This window comes from Haliotis rubra, unplaced genomic scaffold (assembly GCF_003918875.1).
Source record: "Haliotis rubra isolate DU_JTF1 unplaced genomic scaffold, ASM391887v1 Scf70, whole genome shotgun sequence".
Lineage (NCBI taxonomy): Eukaryota > Metazoa > Mollusca > Gastropoda > Lepetellida > Haliotidae > Haliotis > Haliotis rubra.
Window position 1 is genome coordinate 877744 of NW_025767413.1, and position 13191 is coordinate 890934.

At 42.3% G+C, this 13191-nt stretch overlaps 1 protein-coding gene across 1 annotated transcript in view; it reads right to left on the reverse strand.

Moving 5' to 3' along the window:
- Positions 1-7073, reverse strand: part of LOC124258772 (neuronal acetylcholine receptor subunit alpha-6-like) — a 54917-nt gene extending 47844 nt beyond the window's left edge. Inside the window, exon 1 of the mRNA XM_046692865.1 lies at positions 6794-7073. Coding sequence (XP_046548821.1) covers positions 6794-6843 — 50 coding nt within the window. The 5' untranslated portion in view covers positions 6844-7073. The remainder of the gene's footprint in view (positions 1-6793) is intronic.
- Between the last annotated feature and the right edge of the window lie 6118 nt (positions 7074-13191).

A 13191-nucleotide genomic window follows, 5' to 3' on the forward strand; every position in this document is an offset into this window, starting at 1 on the left:
AGCACCAGTAGCAACAGGAACTATAGCATCAACATCATCTGAAATGCAATGCCAATCTGCATTAAAGAGATCACACATTCCTGAAACATCCAAGTAATGTGTTGCAACTCCAACATGATGCGTGCAGGTGCAACACGTGCATGTCTTAACTAGATATGCCCTACAAACACGCAGGTATAAAACCACAAAGCGAACGTATACGTTTGTACGTGCAGTTGATGCCACGAAGGCCCTAACTCACATCTCCTGAACGTGAAAGGTGCGTACATACCACTCCCACGTTTCAAGCATTCTGCGCCAATGATCAAGGTCGACTTTTTTATTGGTTAATTCACAGGGAGGGTAAACGACTTAAAGGTAATTAGTTCGAGGTTAAGTTGCAGATTCTGCTCAGACACCTGAATGTTCCTTGTCTGCTGCTGATGAAAATATTGGTTGTGTTCGAGGCAACCAACATGGGAGTTCGTAATATGATTCTGGGTTTACGCTGACCCGAGTTCTTGGATCAACGGCTTCATTGACTTTGATGGTTACGAAATTTAATTACACAGAATAAATACACTTGAAAGTTTATTTTATTTTTTAATGGTATGGATGTAGAAGTGATGGCTCACGGAGACGTCTGAATGTCTATACGGTTATTAGACTAGTTCTGTAGATACACTCAGGTATGTAGTCATTGCTGTGAAACAAATGAATATCAGACTCACAAAACTAATGAGACTGGATAGGCCCACCTCGCTGCTAACACACATTCTAATTGTACGATGAGCATTGTAGTTTGATAGTGGTTATAGCGTTGACTCATCACGCAAAACAAAGGGGTTCGATTTCAAATGTCGTGGATGCCCATTCTTTGTGTCGCCCACCATGACCAAAATGAAGTTAAAAGATGCTTAAAATCTCCAAATCACTTACTTATTCAATACTATGAGTAGAAATGTATCAACAGACAAGAGCAGTATATCGCTGGTGTAAATGATAGAAAGCTGAAATAGGTCTGGGGGTGAGTGAGTGAGTGAGTTTAGTTTTACGCCGCGTTTAGCAATATTTCAGCAACATCACGTCGGGGGCCACCAGAAATGGGCTTCACACCCAAGTGGGAAATCGAACACGGGTCTTCGGCGTGACGAGCGAACGCTTTAACCACCAGGCTACCCCACCGCGCCTTGGAATCGGTCTAACAGGATACATATTGGTACTATATACAATGCAATGTCGCCATTACCACAGTTACCCTTACTCCCTGGAGATCACAAAATAATATAACATAATGGAGACCTATCTGCACTGCAATCTGCGACACAGAAACCTTTACCGTTTGTTGCTGAAATAGCTGCCAAGCCTTGATGACTTAAAGATATCTTTACATATAATGTTTTGAGATTAATATCGCAACTCAATATTAGTGAGAAGCGCTTAGACATCAGCGTTAAACACAACAACCTTAGGTGATGTCGTTTGTTGAAAAAATGTTGTTTTCAAATACCTGTCAATAGCATCTACGTCAGTTAATGAATACTGTAACATTAGCTGTGTCGACTGTAAATCTCTCCCGGCAACATGCTGTGCATGACATATAAAAAACTTCTTTGAAGCCCAAAATATTTTTATTTTCGGGGACAGGAATGGTAAGGACGTGAAGATAGGATTCCTTGTAAGACTACTCGTCATTAATCGTGGTAACTGTGTAGGCACGAGCAAGAATACTCAGTGTCAAAACAAACGGAATTCTTAGAAACGTTGCACGTGTTTCTCGTGCATTCCTTTTTGCACACGCATAGTAGATGAGACGAGAAAAGCAGCCCATTTACCCCGTTGGAACATGTTCATTAACGCTGGCGTCGTCTCTTGTTCACAGTTTCGTTTTCGTGGGGTTAAAGGCGTAATGGAATATATAATTCCCAGCTGCGTGCCTAACTGTGATCCTCATGAGACAAACTCAGATTCAAAAATGTTTTTTACCTCCACAGAGTTCGGTGAAGCAGGAGCTGGTGGAGAAAGGGTTGGCACAGTACAAGGATATTTGATCTCAAGTGTCTTTGACCACATTCGGAAGACTTGCTTAACCAGCAATTTCTTGACCATGAATTTTCAGGCTGTGCGCACTAGTATATTTAATTAATAATTTCAGCAACATTGTGTCCGAGACAAGGGACAAAACAACTCACTCACAGTCTTCACTCAAGCCTCTTGTTCCATTAGTTGTCAATCACAACTCACCACGCTGGCGATTTTGGCTGAAGACGAGGTCTTCCTGATTGATGTATCGGGAATCGAACACGGGTAGGGGACGTTTTAACAACCTCACCAACCCACCTAACACCGCCCTTCGGATATTTCTAGCATGTAATGACTTGACGCAGCAGAATATAATCCATTATATCGTATAGCCTGTCGGTTTAGTTCTGCTTCTTGTTTCCATAACAGAACAAGTACATGTTGGTATACATTAACCAATGCATCCTATATGTTCTCCTTTCCATAACTACCGGCGGAGATGGAATGGAAAATACACCTGACGTAAAATTGGCAATCGGACGAAACAGTAATCAAATAGAAACATTCAAACTGAGAAGTTATGCTGAATTTAACTCTCTTCCATGCAGTCTGATCCCCGAGATGATCATATGATAAAGTTCTGGCTGACCCTTAGTATTGTGTCGTTCTGGCTGAATGATGTTGTGGCTGTTCCCCCGATATCACCTTCTTGCTTATCCCTGATGATCAGCTAGTATAGTGTAGTTCTTGCTGATCCCCTACTATAAAGACGCTGTGGCTGTTCCCCCGATATCACCTTCTTGCTTATCCCTGATGATCAGCTAGTATAGTGTAGTTCCTGCTGATCCCCTACTATAAAGACGTTGTGGCTGTTCCCCCGATATTACCTTCTTGCTTATCCCTGATGATCAGCTAGTATAGTGTAGTTCTTGTTGATCCCCTACTATAAAGACGCTGTGGCTGTTACCCCGATATATTGTAGTTCATGCTTATCCCTGATGATCAGCTAGTATAGTGTAGTTCTTGCTGATCCCCTACTATAAAGACGCTGTGGCTGTTCCCGGATATATTGTAGTTCATGCTTATCCCTGATGATCAGCTAGTAAAGTGTAGTTCTTGCTGATCCCCTACTATAAAGACGTCGTGGCTGTTCCCCCGATATATTGTTGTTCATGCTTATCCCTGATGATCAGCTAGTATAGTGTAGTTCTTGCTGATCCCCTACTCTCATAACGTTGTGGATGTTACCCCGATATATTCTAGTTCTGGTTGATCCCTCAGTACAACGTAACTCTGACTGATTCCCTAGGATAGCGTTACTGTGACTGACACCCTATAATATTCTAGACTTCCATGCTTATCCCTGATGATCAGTGAGTATTAGTGTAGTTCTTGCTATCCCCTACTATAACTGATTCTATAGCGTTACTGTGACTGACCCCGATATATTTCTGTAGTTCATGTTATTCCCTGATAGCGTTACTCACCTATTATAATGTAGTTCTGGTTGATCCCTTAGTACAACGTAACTTACTGTGACTGATTATAATGTAGTTCTGGCTGATCCCTGTACAACGTTACTGCTGATCCCTGATGATTACACCCTATTATAATGTAGTTCTGGCTGATCCTCAGTACAACGTAACTCTGACTGATTACCTAGATTCCCTAGATAGCGTATAATGTAGTGTGGCTGATCCCATAACCTCTGATGATTCCCTAGGATAGCGTTACTGTACACCCTATTATAATGTAGTTCTGGTTGATCCCTTAGTACAACGTAACTCTGACTGATTCCCTAGGATAGCGTTACTGTGACTGACACCCTATTATAATGTAGTTCTGGCTGATCCCTTAGTACAACGTAACTCTGACTGATTCCCTAGGATAGCGTTACTGTGACTGACACCCTATTATAATGTAGTTCTGGCTGATCCCTCAGTACAACGTAACTCTGACTGATTCCCTAGGATAGCGTTACTGTGACTGACACCCTATTATAATGTAGTTCTGGCTGATCCCATAGTACAACGTAACTGATCCCCTATTATACTGGCTGATCCTATTCCTAGGATAGCGTTACTGTGACTGACACCCTATTATAATGTAGTTCTGGCTGATCCCTCAGTACAACGTAACTCTGACTGATTCCCTAGGATAGCGTTACTGTGACTGATCCCTCATTATAACGTAGTTCTGGCTGATCTGATACAACGTAACTCTGACTGATTCCGTTACTGTGACTGACACACCCTATTATAATGTAGTTCTGGCTGATCCCTCAGTACAACGTAACTCTGACTGATTCCCTAGGATAGCGTTACTGTGACTGACACCCTATTATAATGTAGTTCTGGCTGATCCCTCAGTACAACGTAACTCTGACTGATTCCCTAGGATAGCGTTACTGTGACTGACACCCTATTATAATGTAGTTCTGGCTGATCCCTCAGTACAACGTAACTCTGACTGATTCCCTAGGATAGCGTTACTGTGACCGACACCCTATTATAATGTAGTTCTGGCTGATCCCATAGTACAACGTAACTCTGACTGATTCCCTAGGATAGCGTTACTGTGACTGACACCCTATTATAATGTAGTTCTGGCTGATCCCTTAGTACAACGTAACTCTGACTGATTCCCTAGGATAGCGTTACTGTGACTGACACCCTATTATAATGTAGTTCTGGCTGATCCCTCAGTACAACGTAACTCTGACTGATTCCCTAGGATAACGTTACTGTGACTGACACCCTATTATAATGTAGTTCTGGTTGATCCCTCAGTACAACGTAACTCTGACTGATTCCCTAGGATAGCGTTACTGTGACTGACACCCTATTACAGTGTAGTTCTGGTTGAGTTATGGATAAGTTCGAGAGGGAAAGGTCGGTCGTGAGTTGCAATGATTAACTAAACCGGCAGATGCAGGGGTGGGAGCGTGCTACAGGGGGGCCGACAGGTGGGAAAGCACTTAAGCACATTTGCAAGTCAAAGCGGTCTATGGGTGTTCTACGTTCGGCCTCTCAGACACATAGATACATGTTGCAACATCTTGGCTCTACATCTCCCGAAGGCTGCAAGTTCCTGATGCACGGCAGCTGAGAAAGATAGGATGTCATACCGATACCAGACTGCCCGTTAGCGCAGAGACAGCATTGTTTTATGGCGAGCGTAGCATCGGATGCCAGACACTGAATGGTCGCCATGGCATGACGTTCCAGCAGTCACGAGCACACTGACCAGAAAATGAGGTTAAAGTTTCAGTTTCCTTTATTTTATTTTCACGCAATATATGTAACATTGGTTATGCCGGAGTGTATCGTATGGGTATTACAAATAAATGCATCAGTAATTCTCAGCCTGTGAAAAGGTATCATCGCTTACTACGACACTGTTGCACAAAGCGAGTTTAGCGCTACGATTATCGTTAGCCTATGTTTAGGTAGCGTTATATGATCCATCCTGCAACGGAGACCTGGCATCAACAGCATCCTTTATATCATTCCCGAAATCTACATCAGGATATTCTTCAAGCCTCACGAAAAGAGTCGATACATGTATTAATATTCCGAGTACGACACTTATAAGCATGCCACACGTAGACACACCCTGAAAGCTCGACCAGAGGTTCTTTTTCCCATAAACATATAGACACTAAAATTCCAGAAACCCAAGCGGGGTTGCTACAAACAATAAAGTGACTCGGTGCCCATGGTTCTTTGAGTCAGACATTCGTAAATCAGAACATTCTCCTGCCAGTGGCGCTGACCAGACTGATGGTGTTTTACTGCATCATTAAATCCTAAGCACCTGCATTAGTAACGTCAGTCTCAGACAAGGTCATGTTGGATGCTGTGTTGAGGTACCACACAGCTTTTATTTGCTAATACTTTAAACTGGGTATAGATGTTTCTGTGCTGTACAACACAGCCAGGTAACACAACTAAGATTCGCGTGGTCAGGATTGGTTAAACTTCCCTACGGAACGCGTGTGACCAAACAGTTTAAACCTGGTACACATAAGTATGTTGTATTACGTTCCTATGAGCCATCCGTTTGCAATCACGCATATCGTGGTCGCTGCATCAGTTTAACGGCCATTGCACACGGGCTTATCTTTCACACATGGGTTTTCTGGAAGCAATAATTCTACCGGTAGCAGTGGTAACTTGACGTGATCAGATTGAATGATACTGGCAACGAGGTCCGGCGATCTCCCACATCCTGAGGAAGAGATGGCCAACAACTCTGCCATGACATCCAAAGATTTCTATCGCCTGTAGTGGTGTTTTTTATTTTAAAATGGTAAGATGTTAAAGTAACACTGTACTCGGTACGCTGTTGCATTGGTCTAAGCATCAATGATTGATGCCCTTCTCCAGAAACTATTACCCAGTGACTATTTCGCATTGGCTAGGACGATTTGTGCACTGGAATTTCAAAGCCTTCAGTATCTCTGGATATTCGTATTTGTGCCCGGATTTGGGAAACTGATACATTTTTTATCCGACTGTATGGTAAAAGTATATGTTGACATCTGTGAACTCCGTTATCATTGAGTTTATGATCGTTTAAAACTCTTTCAAAAAGGAATAAAACAGATGTTTTAAAAATAGACTCTTTCGCTTTAAATCATAATTCGTAGGGTTATTTCACTGGGTTATTTTTTATATTCTTTATGATAAGATGAGTAAAACCGGAGACAGGAAGAAATACAAGGAATTGTCAAAGAAGTTTCATTAGGACGTTTGCAAAAGTTACTCAATAGCCAGTAAAATTCACTTACCTGTTGCCAAGGAAAATCCCAATGGTAAAGACTACGACGAAAGTCGTCATGGTTTTATGTCCCCAATCCTACCTACAAGAATCACTACACATCCAACCTTCTGTATCCCTCAAGCCAACTGACGACCGTCTCTCCGCTTCACACTCTGCCAACAAAAATAGACCCAGAAGCAGACGATAGATTGTGCGTTGTCAGCTCGTGCGAATTGGGGAACTGAGCGTCCGTCAATCTGGTATCCCACTAACAATTCCCGCGGTTACTCCACAGGCACTCTCTGTAGTAAACGGCAGGCTTTGGTAGTGTGCGGGTACTTTTTCCTATCCGCGGCCTTGAATGTGTGTGTTATTAGCTTGCTGTACACCAGCATCTACCAAACTCATCGGTTTTCACTGCGTTATTTTACTGTGCAAAAAGTAACTCCTGTAGTTTTTCATTAGAGGAGAATTCAAGTACTTTTGGAGGGTACGCAAACGTTTTAAACATCCAGAATCTCGTTCAACAAACACCAAGATGGATAGGTTTGATGTTTTAGTTAACAGGGGATGAGCGAGTGAGAGTACGCCGCATTGTATTTACCCACTGATATAATTGTACATACAGGTTTTCCAAAGGCTTAAAATCAGAGGTGGTTGTTGTGATTATAAACTTCGAATTGAGGATCGGGTGATATCCAAATTCACGATAGAATTCGCAAATGGGAAGTGAGGAGTGAGCGAGTTAAGTGTACGCTGCTTTTATCAATACTCCAGCAATATCACGGCGGGACGCCAGAAATGGGCTTCACATATTGTACCCATGTAGGGAATCGAACCCGGGTCTTCAGCGAAGCAAAATGGGTAGTTACAAACGGAAGCTTAACTACTAGTATTACTCTAGATGATTTGACGAAAAGAAATGCATTATTAAGACACAAACACTTTCAGCGACACCTCGTTTGTCTTGACAAGTTACTCCGGTAGCCCTCAGCCTGGACAGTTATATTTTGGGGCTCGCATTAACTAAAGTGACATGCTGGATGGGGTTAACCACTCTAGTCATGTTAACAAGGCGTCCTACTTACGCGTCCGACTTCGGTTCAGAAGGTCCGTGGTTCGAATCCCAGCACGGGACTCCGAAATTTTGGATGGCCGCTACATTTAGACAATCCTGGCCCCTAATTTTCGAAACAAACTTAAGTTTTTATCAAATTTCAAACTGAGTTTGACAATTTGAAACAGCTGAATTTTTCCACTCAACTGCATTTTAAAATAAAAAAGACCAAACAACTTGAGTGATCTATCCACCAAACTCAAATTGTCTACTATGTTTGAGTTTAATATCAATTTCAGTTTATTCTAGGAAATGCATTTTCTCAATTTGGGTAAAATCTCTAACTTAAGTCAAAACTCAGACTTAAGCTTTTGTTTCGAGAAATAGGGGCCTCCTGCCAATGTTATTGGAAAGGTTCTAGTGATCGATGTTCCATTGTACATAGTACTTCACAAGCAAATGATGATAAGGTAATAATGCATGAATGGATGACGCTAAACTTATTTTCCACACTACCGAAGCTCATTGTGGTGGAAGTGAAGATACGCATAGACATTGTATTTTGTACATACATGTATAGAAAGTTCCGTTAAGAGCCAGGTATAATAGGCGGCTTGTGGTTGAAGGTAGCAATCGGTCACCAATTAAAGTCCCACTAATCCCACAACGAAGCTTACATCACCCGTATGTTCCTCACGTCATTGGGTGTTCTACGTTCGGCCTCTTAGACACATAGATACATGTTGCAACATCTTGGCTCTACATCTCCCGAAGGCTGCAAGTTCCTGATGCACGGCAGCTGAGAAAGATAGGATGTCATACCGATACCAGACTGCCCGTTAGCGCAGAGACAGCATTGTTTTATGGCGAGCGTAGCATCGGATGCCAGACACTGAATGGTCGCCATGGCATGACGTTCCAGCAGTCACGAGCACACTGACCAGAAAATGCCTCTTGAACATGAGGTTAAAGTTTCAGTTTCCTTTATTTTATTTTCACGCAATATATGTAACATTGGTTATGGCGGAGTGTATCGTATGGGTATTACAAATAAATGCATCAGTAATTCTCAGCCTGTGAAAAGGTATCATCGCTTACTACGACACTGTTGCACAAAGCGAGTTTAGCGCTACGATTATCGTTAGCCTATATTTAGGTAGCGTCATATGATCCATCCTGCAACGGAGACCTGGCATCAACAGCATCCTTAATATCATTCCCGAAATCTACTTCAGGATATTCTTCAAGCCTCACGAAAAGAGTCGATACATGTATTAATATTCCGAGTACGACACTTATAATCATGTCACACGTAGACACACCCTGAAAGCTCGACCAGAGGTTCTTTTTCCCATAAACATATAGACACTAAAATTCCAGAAACCCAAGCGGGGTTGCTACAAACAATACAGTGACTCGGTGCCCATGGTTCTTTGAGTCAGACATTCGTAAATCAGAACATTCTCCTGCCAGTGGCGCTGACCAGACTGATGGTGTTTTACTGCATCATTAAATCCTAAGCACCTGCATTAGTAACGTCAGTCTCAGACAAGGTCATGTTGGATGCTGTGTTGAGGTACCACACAGCTTTTATTTGCTAATACTTTAAACTGGGTATAGATGTTTCTGTGCTGTACAACACAGCCAGGTAACACAACTAAGATTCGCGTGGTCAGGATTGGTTAAACTTCCCTACGGAACGCGTGTGACCAAACAGTTTAAATCTGGTACACATAAGTATGTTGTATTACGTTCCTATGAGCCATCCGTTTGCAATCACGCATATCGTGGTCGCTGCATCAGTTTAACGGCCATTGCACACGGGCTTATCTTTCACACATGGGTTTTCTGGAAGCAATAATTCTACCGGTAGCAGTGGTAACTTGACGTGATCAGATTGAATGATACTGGCAACGAGGTCCAGCGATCTCCCACATCCTGATGAAGAGATGGCCAACAACTCTGCCATGACATCCAAAGATTTCTATCGCCTGTAGTCGTGTTTTTTATTTTAAAATGGTAAGATGTTAAAGTAACACTGTACTCGGTACGCTGTTGCATTGGCTTAAGCATCAATGATTGATGCCCTTCTCCAGAAACTATTACCCAGTGACTATTTCGCATTGGCTAGGACGATTTGTGCACTGGAATTTCAAAGCCTTCAGTATCTCTGGATATTCGTATTTGTGCCCGGATTTGGGAAACTGATACATTTTTTATCCGACTGTATGGTAAAAGTATATGTTGACATCTGTGAACTCCGTTATCATTGAGTTTATGATCGTTTAAAACTCTTTCAAAAGGAATAAAACAGATGTTTTAAAAATAGACTCTTTCGCTTTAAATCATAATTCGTAGGGTTATTTCACTGGGTTATTTTTATATTCTTTATGATAAGATGAGTAAAACCGGAGACAGGAAGAAATACAAGGAATTGTCAAAGAAGTTTCATTAGGACGTTTGCAAAAGTTACTCAATAGCCAGTAAAATTCACTTACCTGTTGCCAAGGAAAATCCTTGAATGGTAAAGACTACGACGAAAGTCGTCATGGTTTTATGTCCCCAATCCTACCTACAAGAATCACTACACATCCAACCTTCTGTATCCCTCAAGCCAACTGACGACCGTCTCTCCGCTTCACACTCTGCCAACAAAAATAGACCCAGAAGCAGACGATAGATTGTGCGTTGTCAGCTCGTGCGAATTGGGGAACTGAGCGTCCGTCAATCTGGTATCCCACTAACAATTCCCGCGGTTACTCCACAGGCACTCTCTGTAGTAAACGGCAGGCTTTGGTAGTGTGCGGGTACTTTTTCCTATCCGCGGCCTTGAATGTGTGTGTTATTAGCTTGCTGTACACCAGCATCTACCAAACTCATCGGTTTTCACTGCGTTATTTTACTGTGCAAAAAAGTAACTCCTGTAGTTTTTCATTAGAGGAGAATTCAAGTAGTTTTGGAGGGTACACAAACGTTTTAAACATCCAGAATCTCGTTCAACAAACACCAAGATGGATAGGTTTGATGTTTTAGCTAACAGGGGATGAGCGAGTGAGAGTACGCCGCATTGTATTTACCCACTGATAATTGTACATACAGGTTTTCCAAAGGCTTAAAATCGGAGGTGGTTGTTGTGATTAAAAACTTCGAATTGAGGATCGGGTGATATCCAAATTCACGATAGAATTCGCAAATGGGAAGTGAGTGAGTGAGCGAGTTAAGTGTACGCTGCTTTTATCAATACTCCAGCAATATCACGGCGGGACGCCAGAAATGGGCTTCACATATTGTACCCATGTAGGGAATCGAACCCGGGTCTTCAGCGAAGCAAAATGGGTAGTTACAAATGGAAGCTTAACTACTAGTATTACTCTAGATGAATTTGACGAGAACAAATCCATTATTAAAACACGTACGACAAACACTTTCAGCGACACCTCGTTTGTCTTGACAGGTTACTCCGGTAGCCCTCAGTCTGGACAGTTATATTTGGGGGCTCGCATCAACTAAAGTGACATCCTGGAATTGTATGTAGCAGGGCGTGGTGTCATCTTCCAGATGACATTCTTACTTTGACAGCTTGCTGATGGGGTTAACTTCTTTGGTCATGTGGACAAGGCGTCCGATGTCGGATCAGCGGTTCGAATCCTAGCACAAAACTCGGACATTCTATGGCCGCTACACTGGTTCCCATTGACTGGGCACGTTCATATCAAGTTTGAGCAAAATAAGTCTCGATATATAGCTATGCGGCCCTGGACGTTCCTTCTGTTTAAGGGGGAATATATATATATAGCTAGGCGTGGAGTTATCCCACAGATGACTTTGTCGGCATGCTGATAGGGTTAACCACCCTAGTCATGTGAACAAGGCGTCCGACTTACGCGTCCGACTTCGGTTCAGAAGGTTCGTGGTTCGAATCCCAGCACGGGACTCGGAAATTTTGTGGCCTCTACATTTAGACAATCCTGCCAATGTTATTGGAAAGGTTCTGGTGATCGATGTTCCATTGTACATAGTTCTTCACAAGCAAGTGATGATAAGGTAATAATACATGAATGGATGATGCTAAACTTATTTTCCACACTACCGAAGCTCATTATGGTGGAAGTGAAGATACGCATAGACATTGTATTTTGTACATACATGTATAGAAAGTTCCGTTAAGAGCCAGGTATAATATCACCCGTATGTTCCTCACGTTATTGGATTTTCACGCTCATGCGTCCTAGCAAGTGCCGTGGATCAAAACAAGCTTAACGCTACGAAAGCCTACGTTAAAGCATGCGAGTTACAATCACGCTGCGCTGAGATATCTTTGTACGACACCCACAGAAGTCGTGTAAGGAAAGACAACTCCACTGTAAATGTCTGTAAGTCTATAAGTATCACTCTATGATTTCCTTTAAAGCAGGAGACCCTGGTTTGATTCCCCCACATGGGTACAACGCTAAGTTCGACAGCTGGAACACTGTGTCTTCCTTGAGATGAACAAGGCAACATGACATGGCTATTTCCACAATTTTGGAATCGGTTTAAAGTCTCCTTGATAAAACAGTTCAACAACTGCTCTTTAATTTTCACACAGAAGCAGTGAAATGCGAATATACAATTAGACCACAAATATACACCAACTATAAATATACACCACAGCTCCTGGGTATTGATATGTAACAGCCTTACATTGAGTGCATTTACGTCATGAATACAGTAACGTTTTAACAAAGCATATTTTGTTTTTTTCACTCCAGTCACGAAACCACAAAAAGTGTACGTCCGTCACGCGAACCGTCTATTTGGAGAAAGGGCCGTGGGGAGCAATAGCTGATTAATCTCTATTTTGTAAGCGGGGGACACAGTCATAACTACATAGGCATATGTAGAAAGCTTGGCGTCAGATATCCTCTCGCTGGTGTCAATTGGTCTGACATTTCCCTGACTATCGCTGGAGTATCACTAACTACAGATGATGTACATACATTAGCCTGTTAGAGATGTGAAACTAACACCTACCTAACTGCTGTCGGCGATGGGATTCGCCGTAAGTGTTTGCACCGTCATTCGCCTTTGTTTTTTCTGAAGTGTGCTTCGGACATCAGAGCCTTATAAAACAGCTCGTCTTTGTTATATGTTCTGTCACATGCGGTTCAAGAACTGTCCAACTTGTCAGAGGCCATACATATATGCTTATATGATCTTGTGCAATCATACATTAATCGGGCATTACTTTTTATTGCCATGAATGGTCAATATTTTGTTCTGATCTTTAAATGTAGATATTGCCGGTCGTCATTGTTACGCGTGCTTCAGAACTGAAGCGAATGTTGTTTAATACCGCGGGTAACAATATTCCAGCCATGTCACGGTGA